This window comes from Amphibalanus amphitrite, unplaced genomic scaffold, assembly GCF_019059575.1.
Source record: "Amphibalanus amphitrite isolate SeventyFive unplaced genomic scaffold, NRLGWU_Aamphi_draft 002384F_arrow, whole genome shotgun sequence".
Lineage (NCBI taxonomy): Eukaryota > Metazoa > Arthropoda > Thecostraca > Balanomorpha > Balanidae > Amphibalanus > Amphibalanus amphitrite.
The window spans coordinates 1970-19940 of NW_024883839.1; the positions used below are offsets into that span (position 1 = coordinate 1970).

At 51.0% G+C, this 17971-nt stretch overlaps 1 protein-coding gene across 1 annotated transcript in view; it reads right to left on the minus strand.

The window, feature by feature from the left end:
• Positions 1–295: 295 nt before the first annotated feature.
• Positions 296–17971, minus strand: part of LOC122376898 (somatostatin receptor type 2-like) — a 32853-nt gene continuing 15177 nt past the window's right edge. The window contains exon 2 of the mRNA XM_043356886.1: positions 296–5213. Within this exon, the coding sequence (XP_043212821.1) occupies positions 3339–4547 (1209 nt within the window). The 5' untranslated portion in view covers positions 4548–5213 and the 3' untranslated portion in view covers positions 296–3338. The remainder of the gene's footprint in view (positions 5214–17971) is intronic.

Sequence of the window (17971 nt, forward strand, 5' to 3'; positions counted from 1 at the left end):
TGGAAAAAGGATAAGAGGCTGGGGAAAGCTACCGAGAGGAGCACAGTCAAACACGTCTGGGACAGAGGTGTCTGCCATGCGCAGAGAGGGGGAGAGAGGAAGAGTAAATAAAGGATAAGGAGGAGGAGAAAAAGGACGAGGAGATGAATAAGAAGAGAGTGATAAAGGAGAAGGAGAGAAAGAGAGAGAGAGTGAGGAGAGAGAGAGAGAGAGAGAGAGAGAGAGAGAGAGAGAGAGAGAGAGAGAGAGAGAGAGAGAGAGAGAGAGAGAGAGGTTGATTGAAGAAGGTGGTAGATGGAAAAGAGAGGAAGGGAGCAAGGCCAGGATGAGAGAGAAGGAGAGAGAGAGAGCGTCAAGAAAATTCAGGCTCCAACAAGGAACCTCAAAGACTTCAGCCAAGGCGAGGAGAAAATAACCGCGGGGGATGGTAATTGGAAAACTTTGTAAAGCCTCCGGCACTGCGCCAGAAGACAATTCATTGTGGCGACCTGCCAAAGTTCTCATCCCAGCTCTAAGCCCCAAACTTTTTACCCGGCGGCGGTCGCAGCGCCGCCAATATCTGGATGTTGAGGGAAATCGGCAGGTCTCGACGGCGGCGCCGAGCGAAATTCCATTTCGTGAGTGACCCAGTTCATGACCGGGTGGGTCCCTGAGGGCGCGAGTCGGGCCGCGCCGTCCAGACATCGAGCGCTGGTCGGATAGGATCACGGGTCTGTTGCCGGTCCCGGGTCCCGGGAGAGCCGCCCGCGCGCTGGAGGTCGGCCTCCCCCGGGAGGGACGTGGTGTCGGGAGTCGCGGCGGGCCGTGTGGGGCCTGATAGAGGTCAGATGTTAGGGTTTGATAGAGGTCAGATGCAGTGGGGCCTGATAGAGGTCAGATGTAGTGGGGCCTGATAGAGGTCAGATGTAGTGGGGCCTGATAGAGGTCAGATGTAGTGGGGCCTGATAGAGGTCAGATGTAGTGGGGTTAGATAGAGGTCAGATGTAGTGGGGCCTGATAGAGGTCAGATGTAGTGGGGTCTGATAGAGGTCAGATGTAGTGGGGCCTGATAGAGGTCAGATGTAGTGGGGCCTGATAGAGGTCAGATGTAGTGGGGCCTGATAGAGGTCAGATGTAGTGGGGCCTGATAGAGGTCAGATGTAGTGGGGCCTGATAGAGGTCAGATGTAGTGGGGCCTGATAGAGGTCAGATGTAGTGGGGTCTGATAGAGGTCAGATGTAGTGGGGGTCTGATAGAGGTCAGATGTTAGGGTTTGATAGAGGTGAGAAGCAGTACTGGAGTCTAATGGAGGTCAGATAAAGAGATGGGGTCTAATAGAGATCAGCTGTAGTGCTGACCGCTGGGGTTAGATGTAGTGCAAGGGTATCATTTTTTGGTAATTTATGTTGGTTTTTATTTCAGAAAGAAAGAACAATGAATGTAACTTAACTTATTACGTTCAGAACCGGTGTAACGTTTAACAATTTGTTCTGGTGTCAATCTAGAAAAGTCCATGGGTCATATGAGTCCTTGATATAACAGCAGAAGTTCTTCAAACATTTGCGACTTGATCAGCCAGCTAGGGTTAGAATGGAACAACACAAGGGCATTGTGTAGAACATGTCCAGTTAATTAACTACGAGTGCAAATTTATGAGTCACAGAAACGCAAGCAAATTACTTCCGGCTAGATAACTCAGAGAGAAATAATGCCAGAATATTTCGTAAAGAAATACGACGCTAACGGATATGAAACGAAATCCCACCAGCCCAGTTGCACACAAGGCAGGCTTAGACATCTCGCGTCTGCGAGGGTTCGCGCTTGATTCTGGCACGAAATCCTCTACCGCCATGACCAAGCGCACGCCATTCCATCGTCCAGGCGCTGTCGTGACCAGACTCGCCGGGTCCGATTCAATTAAGCTCACTCCTGGGACCATACAGAGCTGCACTTTATGATGCCATAAAGCCGTATGTACGGCCGGAACCATAGTGGGCCCTGTCGGCTTCACGACTGGATTCCGTGCCGCTGAAAAACAATCATTGTGATGGGCGACCTGAGTCCAGGCAAGCCGTGACACCCCCGGAGGAGATGGAGGGGTGTCATGGCTCCCCATGGGTCGCAGTGGGGCTCACCAACCCTGGAAGCGGGTCTTCAGAGGATTGGGATGGCAGCAGGAGGGCTCAGAACTCCTATCACCATCCGATGGGGAATCTGCTCACCCCGTAAGATACTGTTCGCCCCGTAAGTATCGCTGCCGCGACATTGCGGAACAGACACCAGAACAGACATACCTACATACAGCAAATATGCAAGTCAACACCCCGATTGAACATCGCAGTTGCCTCTGAAACGATAGCTTACATCACACTTAGCGCAGGGAAACAGGTGTCAAACACTCACAGCCATTCAAGAAAGGTAGCTCACTTCACGTCGCGACATCAAACACCAACGAAACATCCAAATCCACGGGCGGCTGCTCGGCTCCGCTCGGTCGTTAAAGCCCATGCCCGAAGGTGTTAGACGAACATCCAGCTTATGAAGCACGTTCACAGTAACACAGTTTAGCGCTGGCTCCAGGGCAGTCAGACGCTGCACAGACCTGCAGACCCAACGCCTTTCAGCTGTGCTCTCAGGTGAAGTCCCCAAAGTACACCAGCAACCTAGGCTCGGCCGTCAGTTGATGTTACAAGATGCTCAGCTAGAGTCCCTTTGTTGGTATCAGAGGTTTTTAATCAACACGTCTAAGAGCATAGCAGGTGATTCTCCACCCATCAGTAACACTTGTACAGACAGCCAAGCGTTTAAATACAGCGCAGACATGGACATGGCAATACGATATACACGATAATGTTGGCACTACTTCGCGTACATAGAACACCAAGAGCAGCTTTTCAGGTCAACGTCTTGCTGTTCGTCCTACATCGCTCGCACGGAAAAGATGGCTCCTTAAAGTGATAACAGGGATTCAAATTCATAGCACATTGACCTGTCATTCATATCGACAACCACAGCAATCATCTAACGCAGGCATCCCACAGAAAAGGAGTTGCGTGGAAACTTCTTTAGTTATTGACTGGCTTTCAATAACGTGATGCCAAAAGTGTTCGAGGCCTGCAAATGGTGCCCATTCGAATTGTTTCACAATCGCGAATTCGTAGGTGATAAGCTTTGTGTGTCATTTATGTGTGCGTCCTGTCAATACATGCTAGATGAATAGCAAACGATAACACACGAAGTCGAGCACTAACACATCTGGATATCAGCATCTATCTAAAGTCTGTCAATGTCTATATTTCTACACATACCTCTATAGCCATCACCCTTACGGCTGGCCACCTAGTCGACTTCAGGTGCTACTACACCTTGATGGGCACTTTGAGTGTAAGGTGTCCATTGGTGCTGTCCACATGACTGGAGCGAGCTGTCGAACGCGGTGTCATCACCGTTACCCCCGTGCTGGGTTCGTGCGTCATTCCGCGTTCCTGCATCTCATGCAGGTCCGTCGACTTGCCGCCGCCCGTCTGCTTGCTGCGTCGCGGGAAGACCGAGTTCTCAACGTTCAGGACGTTGTTGACGTCTGGAGCGCGGGCGCACTGGCACGCCTTCACGAAGGACTTCTTGAAGTTGTCGCTGAGGAAGGCGTAGAGAACCGGATTGACTGCTGAGTTGATGTAGGTGAGAGCGTACGCCAGGAGGATAAGACAGACGAGGAAGTGGCTGTGGTTGACCTTGGACTCGCTGCTCACCATGAGAGACAGCTGGGTGATCCAGAAGGGCAGGTAGCAGAAGAAGTAGACGGTGATGACAGTGAGCACCAGGCGCGTCACCTTGCGGTGTGACTTGCGGCGCTCCTTGGACCGCTTCTTGGGGCCGACGTGGCGCAGCTTGTCGATCACCAGGATGTAGAAGACAAGGATCAGGATCACTGGGATCAGGTAGCTCATGGTGAAGGTGTACAGCGTGAAGGCCTTCTCTCCCTTGAATCCTCCAACCTTCTCCGGCCAGAAGATGTTGCACTGACCCTCGTACTCTGCGGCGTACATGAAGAGGGGAACCACCATCAGAGAGCTGGCTGTCCAGGCAGTGAGGCAGACGATCTTGGAGACCAGCGGCGTCCTCCAGCGCGTGGAGCTGATAGGATGGCACACGGCCAGGTACCGGTCGGCGCTCATCACCGTCAGGAAGAGGCTGCTGGTGAACTGGTTGATGCTGGTGATGGTCCAGTAGATCTTGCACATCACCATGCCGAACGGCCACTCTCCCAGCGCCATGGTGGTCAGGATGAACGGTATGCTGATGAGGAAGATCTCGTCAGCCACGGCCAGGTTGAAGATGTAGAAGTTGGTCACCGTCTGCATCTTGCTGTAGCGCAGGATGACGTAGATGACGAGCGTGTTGCCGCCCAGGCCGATCACCATGACAATGGAGTAGATGACCGCGTTGAAGATGAGTGCGTACGAGACGGGCGGCGGCGGTGGCCCGCAGCTGATCGTGTCGTTATCCAACAGCTGCAGTGCCGTACAGTTCTCAAGAGAACTGTTATCCATCATCGTTAAGTTCGTCATGTTTGTTGTGAGTTTTCGCTTCCCACGTCAACAGTTTCTTCTTGAAAGACAGCAAACTTTTTCGGCGTTCACTTGCTGTAACTCAATTTATCCCAAACTGGGCAACAGCTTGTCCATTTCTGGCGTTCTCAGTGAATTACCTTCGTCGCTCGACGGCCCGTCTTCACCAGAGCCGACACAAACGCGCTCCTTCACCACTGTCCTACTTCCGTGGACGTCCTAGCCTCTCGTCGGTCTGTAGCCGTCCCAGCTTTTCGTCGGCACCTATCTGCCCTGGCCTCCGTCGGTATGTGGGCGTCCCAACCTACCGTCGGTGCCCGGCTTTTCGTCGGTGTGGGAGCGTCGCGGTTTTCGTCGGCGCCGTGGGCGTGTTCCCGGTCGGGGACGTGTCGTCGCGGTGCCCCGGAGCTATCGCGCCGTGCCGATGAGGCGCGATCGATGACTGCGGTTATTCGGTGAGATCGGATAGCCCGCCAGGTCACGTGCCGGCCGCCTGGGACTCGTGCGCCCGCCGCGCGTCCCCGTCTTTAGCGGGGACACCTCGGTAGAAACACGGGAGAGATGGCGGCTGGGACGACTTTGCGGTTTGTGGTAAGTCCTCGCTGGAGACCCTCAAAGTCGAGGGAGCCGGGTCGTTTCCATGCCAAGCTTCTGATCTGGTGTCACCTGCAATGAAGAAGACTTTTGTCAAGATATGAAAGGTCATACGTATGTATTCACCACACGCGCTTGAGAAGTTCGGGAACTGAATACGTTATGGCTTTATCACCACAGGAACAGCTTACATTATGCAACAGAAGCGTCTTCAATGCGCTGCTGAAACTCACAGATTCACACCATCTGATATTCAGAACGGAGCATGGTAGGTCCCAAGGAGCTTCCGGTTCAGAAACAAGGGATTCCTAGTCCAGACATTCGGGGCTTGCAGTTCGTACAAACAGGGCGTTTCCAATCCGGACACACAAAGCTTGCATCTCGAATGCCCAGAGTTCACGTTTCGAACACCCCCAGCTCAGCACTCAGAACTCACATTCCAGACACCCATAGCTCACACTCTACACATTCAGAGCTCACATCCCAGACACCCAGAAATAGTGATATAATCAGGAAGCTCTGCGTAAGGCAGGGAAACTAGAGCCGAGCCGACATCTCTCCTAAAGTCTGCCATGATGGCGACGTCAGTGCCCGTTACCCCGTCAATGGGAAATGCAATCAATCCCAGAGAGGGCTTTGAGAGCGCTGCCGTTGGCTCCGGTAACACCATAAGCCGTGGGCGAATCGCTCATGTGACGGCTACCTGTTGATACTGGCCACAGCTCCTGATGCCGTAAATCAATACCAGTCGTCCCTAACTGACAGCGGACGTCATCTGACAATTTTACGTGAGAAATCGGGCCACGGAAAACTGACAGATTACATATTTCCCTCGGACGTGGAAAAAGTGGTCTCGTTTGGACAGAAATGGGAAATGGCTCTGCTCCGAGTGTAAAAGTGAAGCACATTGATGATCCATTGCCGATTGAGTGAAGAGATTGCACGTAGTTCACAAGAAAGGATCGAAGCACTTCTCAGGTTCATACAATTTACAAATAACATATCCTTCGCACGTTTTGCTTGTATAGCGTACGAGGATTTGATTATATCTGCATTGCTGTATAGCTACATATGTATAAGACGTGATCTTTTTCGTGGACATTCTCGCTACAGCCGTACCGCATAATACCTATCAGCAAAAGGCGTAATAACGTTCGCATTTTCTAAAGCTCTGCTCATCTCCATCTACCATCCATCTATACCGTTCACCTCGTTCTTTTGACAACCGCTAACAGTACATGCCAACGCGATATCGATATATCCTCACGATAAATGTCAGTGCCATACCATACTATTTTCCACATTACTTTTCTTCGCCATTATAATCACGCTCAGTGTTGTGAAAATGGCACTGATTTATTCCACCGCACCAGGACGCTAGAGCTGGGTTTGCCGAAGCCTATGAGACCTTAACGTATGTTGCTTCACAGCTGGGCTGGCTTTTATATTCGCCACTATGATTGCTTCTGAATTGTTCTTGCCTCAGGGAGCCAGCAATCGGATGATTTATACAGTCGGCAAACATGTGTTAAGCCCTTTACTGGGAAAATAAAACAATGCCTCTCAGGATATGTGTCACATTGATGTATGATGCAATGTGTGTTATCGTTTTACCTTTGCTCGTTGTCTAGCTGATAGCTCTACCTGGGTTTCTGCCTCCTTCCATCGCTGTCTTCATGGGTTTCCATGCAGCTCTGGCTATGTTCCCTGCGTAGCTTTAGCTAGGTTGCCTGCATAGATCTGTCTGGGTTCCTCACTTAACTCTGCCTTACGTCCTTCCACAGCCCTGCCTGGGTTCCTTCATTCGTTCTGTCTAGGCTCCCGGCGTAATTCTGCTGGATTCCCTGCGTAGCTCTTCATCCATGTTCTTTCCGTCGCTCTGTCTAGGTTACTCGCGTAGCTCAGTCTGGATCCCCAAGTAGCTTTAGCTAGGTTGCTCTGTCTGGGTTCCTCACTTCACTCTGCCTGGGTCCCTGTCAATGTCCTGGGTCTCGTTCGTCTATGGCCTGGGGCCCGGTCCTGTATAGGCTCCTTCACTCTCTTTTGCTAGGTTCCCAGAGTCTGGGTTCCTTACGCAGCCCCCTCCAGGTTCCCTGTCTAGCTTTTTCTGGGTTACCCATGTATAGCTAGCTCCGCCTAGGTTCCCTGCCTAGCCTACTCTGTCTGGGCTACTGAAACAGCCCTAGCTGGATTTATCACGAAACTCTATGTAGATTCCTGTCTAGGTTTGTCTGGGTTACTCATGTATAGCTAGCTCCGCTTAGGTTCCCTGCCTAGCTTCTCTGTCTGGGCTACTGAAGCAGCCCTAGCTGGGTTTATCACGAAACTCTATGTAGATTCCTGTCTAGGTTTGTCTGGGTTACCAATGTATAGCTAGCTCCGCCTAGGTTCCCTGCCTAGCCTACTCTGTCTGGGTTGCTCACCCCACCCAATGTAATTGTGTCTGGGCCGACCCACCCCGGGGGAGGGGGGAGGGTAACGACATGGGTCCCTGGTACAAGGAGCGCCATTTGCAGGCAGCCGGCCGACTCCGCGTAATCGACCCCCCCCCCCCCACTCCCGTCTGCGGGGGGGGGGGGGGTGCAGCGGCAGCGACAGCCGGAAGTCAGCCAGGAGTGATGAGATGTTACAGATCTCGGAAGCATGGGATTGAATCACAACCTCTTCGCGCTATGTTGCTTGATTTGATTTACGCTCAAATTATTTAGTAGTTATGTTCAATTCATTTGTCACGAACTGAGATTGAGGATATTTGCTCAATTTATATGTATTTCTTAATACATTTTTTAAGAAGAAGAAATGTTCATTCTACCTCCACACCACTACATGGATTATTCATGGATACCTCCCCAGGCGCCAAAGCGCAATCCTCCGCAGCCGGCAGCCTGACACCGCTGCAGCTTCCCCGCTACCCGGCAGGTCCCGGAGGCTGTTAGAGTCCTGTCTCGTACCTCCTCTGAGCCATCATGTAGCGATACATCTCCCGCTGACGCGGTGTCACCTCCGGTCGTCGGTGCGCTCATTCAATTAGGCGCTCCTGGCAGCTGCGACGTACCGCCTATCCCATTACGTCCTGCCGTCCGCCCACGACGTAACGTCTCCTGTGGAAGTCTACATCATAGATGACACATCAGACAGACATGTCGGAGTGTCGTACTGATGTGACACAGTGAGTCAGAGTGATGTGAAGACACGTCAGTGTTGCTGACGAACGCTTAACTCCATCACATCAGAGATGTCACATAAGACAAGTACGTCAGAGATGTCATAATGATGTGTCTTGGTGACGTCAGAGTGATGTGGCAGAGACGTCAATGACGGCGACGACTGACGTCATTGAAAGCCTCGTTCCCCACGACATCTCGTTTCCTTATCCCGAGGCATCCCACTGGGCAGATATCGATGCCACAATTCACTGGTTTGCATTCAGACCAGCCTTTCCTTTTGGTCGCCATGACACCGGATGGCATAGCGCATCACCCAGAGACTCGTCCATAGAACCAAACGACGCTCTGGGATCGGCGCAAGCTGCTAAGCAGAGATATTGATTTCTCAGAGGCCGTCCAGGAAGAGAAAACGCAATAAACTTTAAATCATTGACAGGCAGAGGCACCGAAGTGGAAAACACTGAAAATGCTTACGTGCTAACGAGTGCTTTAGTTTTTGATGTACAGGCAAACTTTGAAATTGGTCGTAATTCGCGAGGGATCAACACTTAGACGGATGGCGCTGAACTGAGATCAAAGAGCACTTAATGAAGACGTCAGAGGAAATACGAGCAATATTGCAGTCTACTTGCAAGAGCAGCGAATGTATTTACTTGAATGTAAATGAGACTAACATGAAAGGCCTTGCTCAAGCCCGCTTAAACGGTACCGGATCCGGAGCTAGATTTACATGCGTCCGGAAAACAAAATCTGAGCGTTTAAAGAGACTAGATTCCGTCCGCCTTCTGCTATTCCAGACTCTACATCCTGAATAAGAATTAAGAACCACGTAACTCTGAAGGTAAGTTGGTCTCCCAACTCATTAGTTCGCTAAAACTATAACTTTGGTGGCTTAGAAACATTTTCATAGATTATATGACATCGTTTCAAAACTTTCGCAGCCTGATGACCAAAATAATGCTTCAATAAACCGCACTATCTAAACTAAAAGTGCATGGGTGATTTACGTAAAAACGATCGAAAAAAATTACCAATACGGTAAAGCACAGCCTGACAGGCTAGCCAAGATTGGATCTGTGTCGCTGCGATGAAATGCATCAATGCGGCTGTGGCAGACTAAGCCAAGCCTAAATCTGTGTCACTGTCAGCCTATATCAATTGTGTCACTGTCAGCCTGTATCCTGTGACACTGTGTGTCCTGTTTTGTCAGACTCTTTGTCAATGTCGCGACCGGCGCCAATGTCATGTTGCTGCCAGACTGTAAAGCTAAACTAAGAGTAATAGTAGCGATAGTTTATTGATGTGAACGATGAAGGGAGAAAGGAGGCATGGAAAGGACAGAGAGAGAGAGAGAGAGAGAGAGAGAGAGAGAGAGAGAGAGAGAGAGAGGGAGAGCGAGAGAGAGAGAGGGAGAGAGAGAGGGAGAGAGAGAGCGAGAGAGAGGGAGAGAGAGCGAGAGAGAGAGCGAGAGAGAGCGAGAGAGAGAGAGAGGGAGAGAGAGAGCGAGAGAGAGAGAGAGAGAGAGAGAGAGAGAGAGAGAGAGAGAGAGAGAGAGAGAGAGAGAGAGAGAGAGAGAGAAAGAGAGAGACAGACAGACAGAGAGCCAGAGAGCCAGAGAGCCAGACAAGAAAGAATAGAAAAGAGAGTGATACAGAAAGTGAGTGAATAAGAGATGGGGGATATTGGAACGCGTTATGTGCGTATATCGCATAATGGTGAGAACATAACGAAGAAGAGAGTGAGAAAAACCGCGAAAGAATTGAAGAGCAAAAGAAGAGAGTCGGGGAGCATATGGAGAGAGTCTGGGAGTATGCAAAGAGAGACGGGGAGTATGCGGGTAGAGTCAAGAAATATTCAGGGAGAGCCGGAGAGCATACGGAGAGAGTCAGAGAGTATGCGGAGAGAGTATGTGAGTATGCGCCCTCGGGGCTCAATCGACCGCCCGTCCCGGGCTGACCGGCCACCCCGCCCACTCCGGTCCGTCAGGGGGGGGGGGGGTCCAGAGCGACCAGCCGGAAACCACGTGACCTGAGAGGTCCCCTGCGCCCCCTCCCTGGGGGGAGGGGGCGCAGGGGGCGACTGAGCTGATTAGTCCGGCCAGGTCAGGGACGGTGAGACCCGCGGGACGTTTGGTGCAGGCCAGGAGCAGCAACGGAGGCCCTAAGGCCCATGAGACCATCCCAATGGCAATGGCAAAGAGCATTGGCACTGTTCCGAAAAGGAAGACTGAAGTGATCACTCATCAGGGAACCTCGGTTTCCTAGCATTTATAAACTCATTAATTGATTGCATGGATAAATGTCAAAATGTCACAGAGTGCAGCCTTGTATTCGTAAGGAATGAATCGGAAGTTGACTTGAGTTGCCGAATTTCAAGTCCCTTAAAGAAGTTCTTTGGCAAAGAAGTACGTATCACCTCAGCCCCCTTTGTTGCCAAAGTTAGCGGGGTTCTTCAAAGTCGACAGGTGCTCTTGGTCCAGCTAACCTTTTCCCAGGCCGTCGACACCCAACTTCACCTAACCTTTGACCGAGCGCGGTGTCTGTGGGAGGTCAGCCAGACAGGGCCGGACCGGCGCTGATTAGCTGTTCGACTTGAGCGGCCGCCACGGGAACTCACTCCTCTAAATTAACGTCGAACGCCTCCCGTCTCGACCCCGCCGCTCGCTCCAAAGGCTGCGTTCGTGCGGCTATTGAGCGTCGAGGATCTTCTGAACCGAGGAGCCCTCAGCGCGGCCCGGTCGGCTGCGAGGCCCAGATAGCGCGCGCTCGTTGTTCTCCGTTGTTGAACGACGCAGGTCGCGAAGATGAAGCGTCGGGGTCATGACCTCCCGTCAGTTCGTCGGGCGGCGGTGGTGCTGCCGATGACTTCCATCAACTGAGCGCCATCGCCTGGCGGGAGGAAGCTCGTCTATCGACGCTGACGTCACGGAAGAGTGACGGAATGAGAACACCCCTCCCCCCCACCCACCCCACCCCCTCCTACATGGGCGGGGGTTTGTCGCACCAGCTCTACCCTGAAAGTCGCTCAGGCGGACGGATGGACGTACGGATGGACGGACGGACGGCTGGGCGGATGGATGGGCGGATGGACGGACGGACGGACGGACGGACGGACGGACGGATGGACGGACGGATGGATGGGCGGACGGACGGACGGAAGGGTGGATGGACGGCTAAATGGATGACATAGACTAATGGACGGACGTGGTGCCAGACAGAAAGACGGATTGATGGAGATAAGTGGACGATGCACGGTCGGTAAGCTGTAGAAACGCGCGTAAGGAATTGAACGAGCAAGTCAACACCTCGACAAATGCAGCATAGTGACAAAAATAGAACAGCTATTGGCGATGTTCCGGTCCGGGTAAAGGTGTTTTATCATAAATTGCTTGCATCGCAAGCGAAGAGGAAACAGAGGGGTACGAACAAGCCTGTTGCCGTGTATGTACTTTGCGGGGGCGGCAGCCACCTCAGCGGGTCACCAGACTCACCAGACTCAGCATCTCCCCCTGCCCTGGATGTGGGGGCCGAGGGGCTCCGCTGAGTCGATGTTACGCGCCCTCTGACCCGGCCCGGTCAGACACCCGAGGGGGCAGTTCTAAGCGAACTCACACCGTGGCATAGAGCACACAACCACCGGAAGGTCAGGCATGAGAGGAGACTGAGGGAAACGCTCGACGCAGTGAGTTCAAACAATCAATGAGAGTCTGTCCGAGTGCTTGGGGCTCATCAGTCGAATGGCAGCTGCGCGGTCGAGATTCTTTGTATAGCATACAGGCCCGGCTCGCCAATAGAACGGCGCTCAAAATGAACGACGCTCCACAACGCAGTTGAAAATGAGGTCATGTCGAGAATGGCAACATGGCGCCATCCGTTAGATGGAGGTTGATGTGGCGCTCGTCTCTAAAACGAGATATGAGCAAGCAATTATGATGATTACTATGGAACAAGGATATAGGAGAGATAACAAAAACAAATGAACGGTACCTATTGTAAAATGAAGGTAAATGTAAAAGCTAGCAAAACTACCAAGAAGTTTTCTCTAATGCTAATTTTCCTGAACATGGGTCAACTGCACCCCACATCGCCCAACAAAGGCAACCAGTGCATTGCGACGTTGGTTTACGTGCATTACTTTGTAGTTGTTGGTGGTGTTCGACTTTTATTTTAATTGTCAAATCAAGTCGTAAAAACACATTGTCAATATTCTACCAAAAGCAAGAGTAATAGGAAAATAACGATATTGTTCGTATTGTTGTAGCTAGCCGTTTGGTAGCAAAATAGAAAATGTGGCTCCTTTATTGCGGTGTCCAATCTGTGAGATGCTAGATAAGCAACACCATTATTTATTTATCAGGCTTCCGGGAGCTCTTCGATGATTTGATCAGCAATAAAAGCCACGTAAACTGTAACACAACATAATTGTTATCGAAACCTTCTGCAATTTTCGTCATTTTCGACATGATATAAACAGACAAAACACCCTTTCTGCAGCCATCAAAATGTTGACCTTTCCATGCGGGTGTTTTTGTATGGGGCTACTGGCTAAATCCGCTCTCTCTCTCTCTCTCTCTCTCTCTCTCTCTCTCTCTCTCTCTCTCTCTCTCTCTCTCTCTCTCTCTCTCTCTCTCTCTCTCTCTCTCTCTCTCTCTCTCTCTCTCTCTCTCTTTGCCTCTCTCTCTCTCGTCCTTTCTATCTTCCTCCCTAATTCTGTCTTTTGCGTCACAATGCAAAATCGAGAAGAGCTGAGAAGCCTGAGAATCTGTTACAACGTCATATCACGCAAAACCTCGTTTCAGAAGCTAAGGATGAATGACGATAGAACCTATATCAAATTAACGAAAGAGTTTTGTAGAAAAGATGTCGATGAATGGAGGTTTTGTGCCTCGCTTATCACAAAAAGCCACCTCTTGCCCTACACAACTATCTACCCCCGCCCTTAGGATTCTGCGCTGGTTTTGCCGCGATTGCCCCGCGATATCCCCATGAGAGGCGCCGCGTTCTCTCTCCCACGGGGCTCGGCAGCCATCCAGAGGTGTCGCTCTGGCTCCGTTTGTGTGCGGCCAGGCGGGTCTGTGGGAGTCCGCGCCGCCCTCCCTTCTGTCCCAGAGGGTTATTGCCACTGGGATGGGCCGGCCGCCGGCCGCCGAGGGCTCTTATTGTGCCTGAGGCTACTGCCAGGGCGGCCCGCGCCGCAATGTGGCCAGGGCAGTCGACTGGCACAGCGGCCTGCGATGGGCCACTTTGGTCCGAGACCTGCACCGCTATGGCGCCCAACGACCGTCAGAGCGACAGGAAATTCTCAAGCAGTTGCAAGTTGTCCTCATTGGGGTTGGATCTGCTAGGCAGTTAAAGAGGGCAGTAAAGCAGTAGAGCTGCTGGTAGTTGCATGACTTTGCTAAGAACTGATCTGGCTGGCTGGCAAAACTGTTTTCCGACAAACTGTCGAGGCATTTCCCGGTAGTTGTTTGGAATGCATTGAAGTTGATGCTTCATTGGACTGATGTCTGAGATCTTTTGGTCATCGAACGTCTGTTTGACGATGTACTCTGGACAAGAATATGACTGATTCTTGTATTTCGGCATCTTCTAGCGCATCTTCATAATTACATAGACTTCCTAACTGTTAATGTAAAGTCATGTTTGAGTTGTTTACTTTAAAAAGAAATCATTGATGAGATATTTCGTGTATTTTCGTTTCCTCTTCAATGAGCTTCGGTCGCGGGCCTAAACCACACCAAGCTAAAACAGTGGTAGATAACTACATTTACTGCAATGCCTAATACAACGGAAATTTAGCTTCCTATGAAAATGCTTTATTCCTACCGTCAAATATTCAACAAATCAAAAGTCTATTTCTGGACCTCATTAAAATAAAGATGTGTCTATCCAATGTCCACATTTCCAATCCCCAATTCAGCGCAAACAGATCCTTTCCTGGCGTATGATCGACAGCGTCTCCAATCCAATCTATCAAAAAGTCCACCCTTGTTCGCCACTGGTCTCCAAGTGACACCCAAACCGTAACTGTGTCTGCCATCTGGAACCAGCTGTCGGACCGACATCAAAGAGACACACCGACTCCCATAAACCCAGAACGTCCGGCTGGGAGAGCCATCGGCTGGCGTACTCATAGAAAAGATGACCCACGAGGGCTTAGTTTCATACAGGTTACCGCCGATTTGGAGAGACAAGGGTGGGATATCCGGCCGAGTTTTCTGGAGGGAATTCTAATAAACTGGAAGTGTCGGACGGAATGTGTCCGAGAAATGGAGTTCGTGATGTTTCGAGACTGTGGCCGTGAGAGAAATGGACATTGTCAGCCACATCACCTTAAGGCAGCCTTTCTCTAGTCATGGGCTTCTATGCACCAAAGGTTCACTAGATACAAAGAAACACTGGACAAAAACACACACCGGAGGAAGAAAGGCGAGAAGAAGAAAGACGATTCATATGACGCATTGACTCATAACGTTCTCCTCCAAAATTACACTTTTCAAAGGGTATTTAGGTGCGTAAGGATGAGATCGGGCATAATGAGTTAACTACAAATATCATGATGTTCTCGTATCGTGAGCCAAGACCTTCATTCTTGATCTATGTATGTTTAAATATTGATATATGAATCTGTATTCACTCACGATTTCTCTCCAGTGCCTCCAAAATAAAAGAGACTGACATCTATCAGTAAACCTAAGGCCCAGCCATCTGTGTGAAGCGCCACTTTGACGTCCACTGTGGACACCCAGTCCCCTGTCTCTGCCCGGCGAGTCACCAGGGTGTGGACAGGCAATCTCGGCCCTCTCCCGAGGACGTAATCTCGTCCCGCCAGACACCGCCACATTTGTCTCAATCCGTCATTGGCTGCGCCGAAAAAGTCGCCCGGCCGGCCTTTTGCGGCTCACAGACGCTCGCTGCGGAAAACGAGTGCCGATGATTTCGCTCCAGACACGCCCAAAAGACGCCCGGCTGAATGAGAATTCGCGTTGTGATGGAGTTTTTCTCCGCGTGGCAGAAGTGGGTCGGCGCGATTGATCACGTTGGCGAGGATTTTTCGGGTTATGATTGGCGACGCTTTGTGTGTGACGCGTGTAGGGGCCCGTGGTCGTCCCGACGGATACCACTGGTGGGCTGTTGTTTTCCGCTCTACTTGCCGAATACAGAGTTGGTCGGGAGTTTGGTTTTTATGCCATCCTTAGCGGGGAACAAACAGACTGGATCTGACTGGAAAGTTCGGGTTGGGCGCCAGGAAACAGGCAGGCTTTTTGTTATTAGTTTGGTTATATTTCACATAAACAGGCAAGCTGCGCGGAATATTGCATTTTTGATCAACTAATTCCTTGATATTAAAAAACAACAATTCAAATAAAATCTCCAGCGCCACTTTACCACAACGTTACCACAAAGTGTTCCCGGATCTCTGCTCTGCTCTGCCTGGCAGGCTGCCAGCCGTCTGACCGACCCCCTCCCCTACCCCCTCCCCACTTCCCGCTCCTGTCAGCACCATGGGATAGGTGTGCCAACAGCCACGCTCGCTGCTATCAGAGCCGACTTGCCCTTCTCGCTCGAGCGCCCCGTCACGCTCGTTTGGGCCGCGACTCTGCGCTTCGGGCACGACCCCCATCTTAGCAAGCGGTCACCCGTGGCCGGCGGACGTCCCACATTCCAGGGCGGGTCACCCCCCCACTCCCCCTTACCCCCCTCCCCGGGGGACACGGAACACTCGAGCCATCAGGCGGCGGTTTAATCACGGTTTACGGCTGTTCGCGGCGGTAACTCGGCGCCGTCCAAACAAGTGCCAACGGGGTGCTGTGTGCCATCAGACGTGGCGTTCTGCGGCTCCCCGCAGGGACCCGACGGCCACATACCGGCAAACAGCGCAGCGATTGGCACCCCTGGGTGTTCAGTGATTTGTGGCCTCTAATTGACGCCGAACGGTGACATTGCAGTGCACAATGGGCGGGCGGCCGCATTTAGCGCGACAAAAATACAGTTTCGCCTGTCGGAGCCTCTGGGTGCTTGAGAGCGAATAATGCTAAGGTGATATGTCTTTGGATGTTGTTTAAGATATTTCTGGGACACATGAAGTACATTTATTTTATGTTTACCATAGCAGCCCCGTGGTGCAATATTCAATGAAAATACTATGAGGTCGCCAAAACACATCGTATACATTATCAACCGTGCAGGAATGAAATGCGAACTATTTCAAATGTTATTGCTTTAACTCGCCCGTATTGGTTTTGACAGCCACGAACGTATCGGGGGGGGGGGGGGGGGCGTCCGGAACCGCCCAGGTAGTTGGACGTTGCCCTTGCCGTTTCGCCCCTGATTGAGCTAGAGCTTCGCGGAAAATAACGAGCGTGCTGTCCGTGACGAGAGGAAGTCGATGATATCCAATTTTAAGGTCCTAGGTCATCGGGTGACCTTCCAGGTCAGGTCAATGACCCAAAATTCGAGAAAATCGGGACCTGTTAGGACGTCGTAAAGTGTGGTTGCTATGTTTTTTTTTTCGGGGTGCTGATCACGAATATCATGTTATTTATGATCATAGATGATGTCTTCATGCATTTAGACCAGGTCGGGTCAGGTCAGGTCAGGTCAACCAGTGAGGCTTTTGCCGGGTATTCGTAGTGATGGCAACCGCCTCTGACAGCTTCGTAACATGTTATAAAGGCACCAAAACTACTAAGTAAATGTTCAAATGGTTGTTAAATTCGAATTCAGCTAAAAAAAACTAGTTTAGAAACATGTAAAACCCGAAAAAGTGAACCGAGGTCATCAAAGGTCAGTGACCTGACCTGACCTTCCGGTGACCTTGACACCCGCCCTTTCGCACATGGGACCAACATCATATCACATTTTTGAACGCTTGAAGCCACGAAAAGATTACAAACGCGCGGCTAATGCGAGCCGACATACACCGAAACGAGATTCCGGCCAAACATGGTCTCGAAAAGTGGGTCACAGGTCAAAGGTCGTTAGGGTCAGGGTCATGAAATTTCAAGATTGGTGTAAAATTGATTAACGTGAGGGTATTGAAAGTTTCGTCGCGATCGGTCGCTTTTTACGCGAGTTATTCGCGAAAAACCGAGGCGGGCGGGGGGGTCCGTTCGACCCCGCCCCTATACGGGCGAGGGTTGAGGGACAAGTTAAGTCATTCCGTACCAATCTAGCTGAAGAAAAATCGATTTTATTGCAACCGGTAACAACACTCTCAGCTGTGTCACGTGACATGTCAACCAACGAGCCAATCAGCGACCCGGAATAAGCCCACGTGTGGGGTCAGCGACATGCCTCATATCGCCCAGGCGCCCGGCCACCCTCGTGCCTCGGTGTGCACGGGCATATACGTGTCCGACAAAAATGGTTATAATTATGAAGATCGCGGGTATTAGCAGCTACATTATATCGCAACTAGTAGATAAACACTCATTTTAACTAAACCAAAGAACTACGTCGCGGAAATCGGCGGAAATTATAACTTTAGGGTTCTTTGAAAATAAAAATTTGATTTTCTGAAGCCTTGTTCGTAGCGTCTCACAAACATCCATGTAGATATTGTGCAGGGGAGTTGTGGGAAGTGAAATACCTGTCTCTGCATTGACTATGTCCTTGTTCTTCGTAAAACTTCAGAAAATAGGCTTACCGCCGGGCAGTTTCT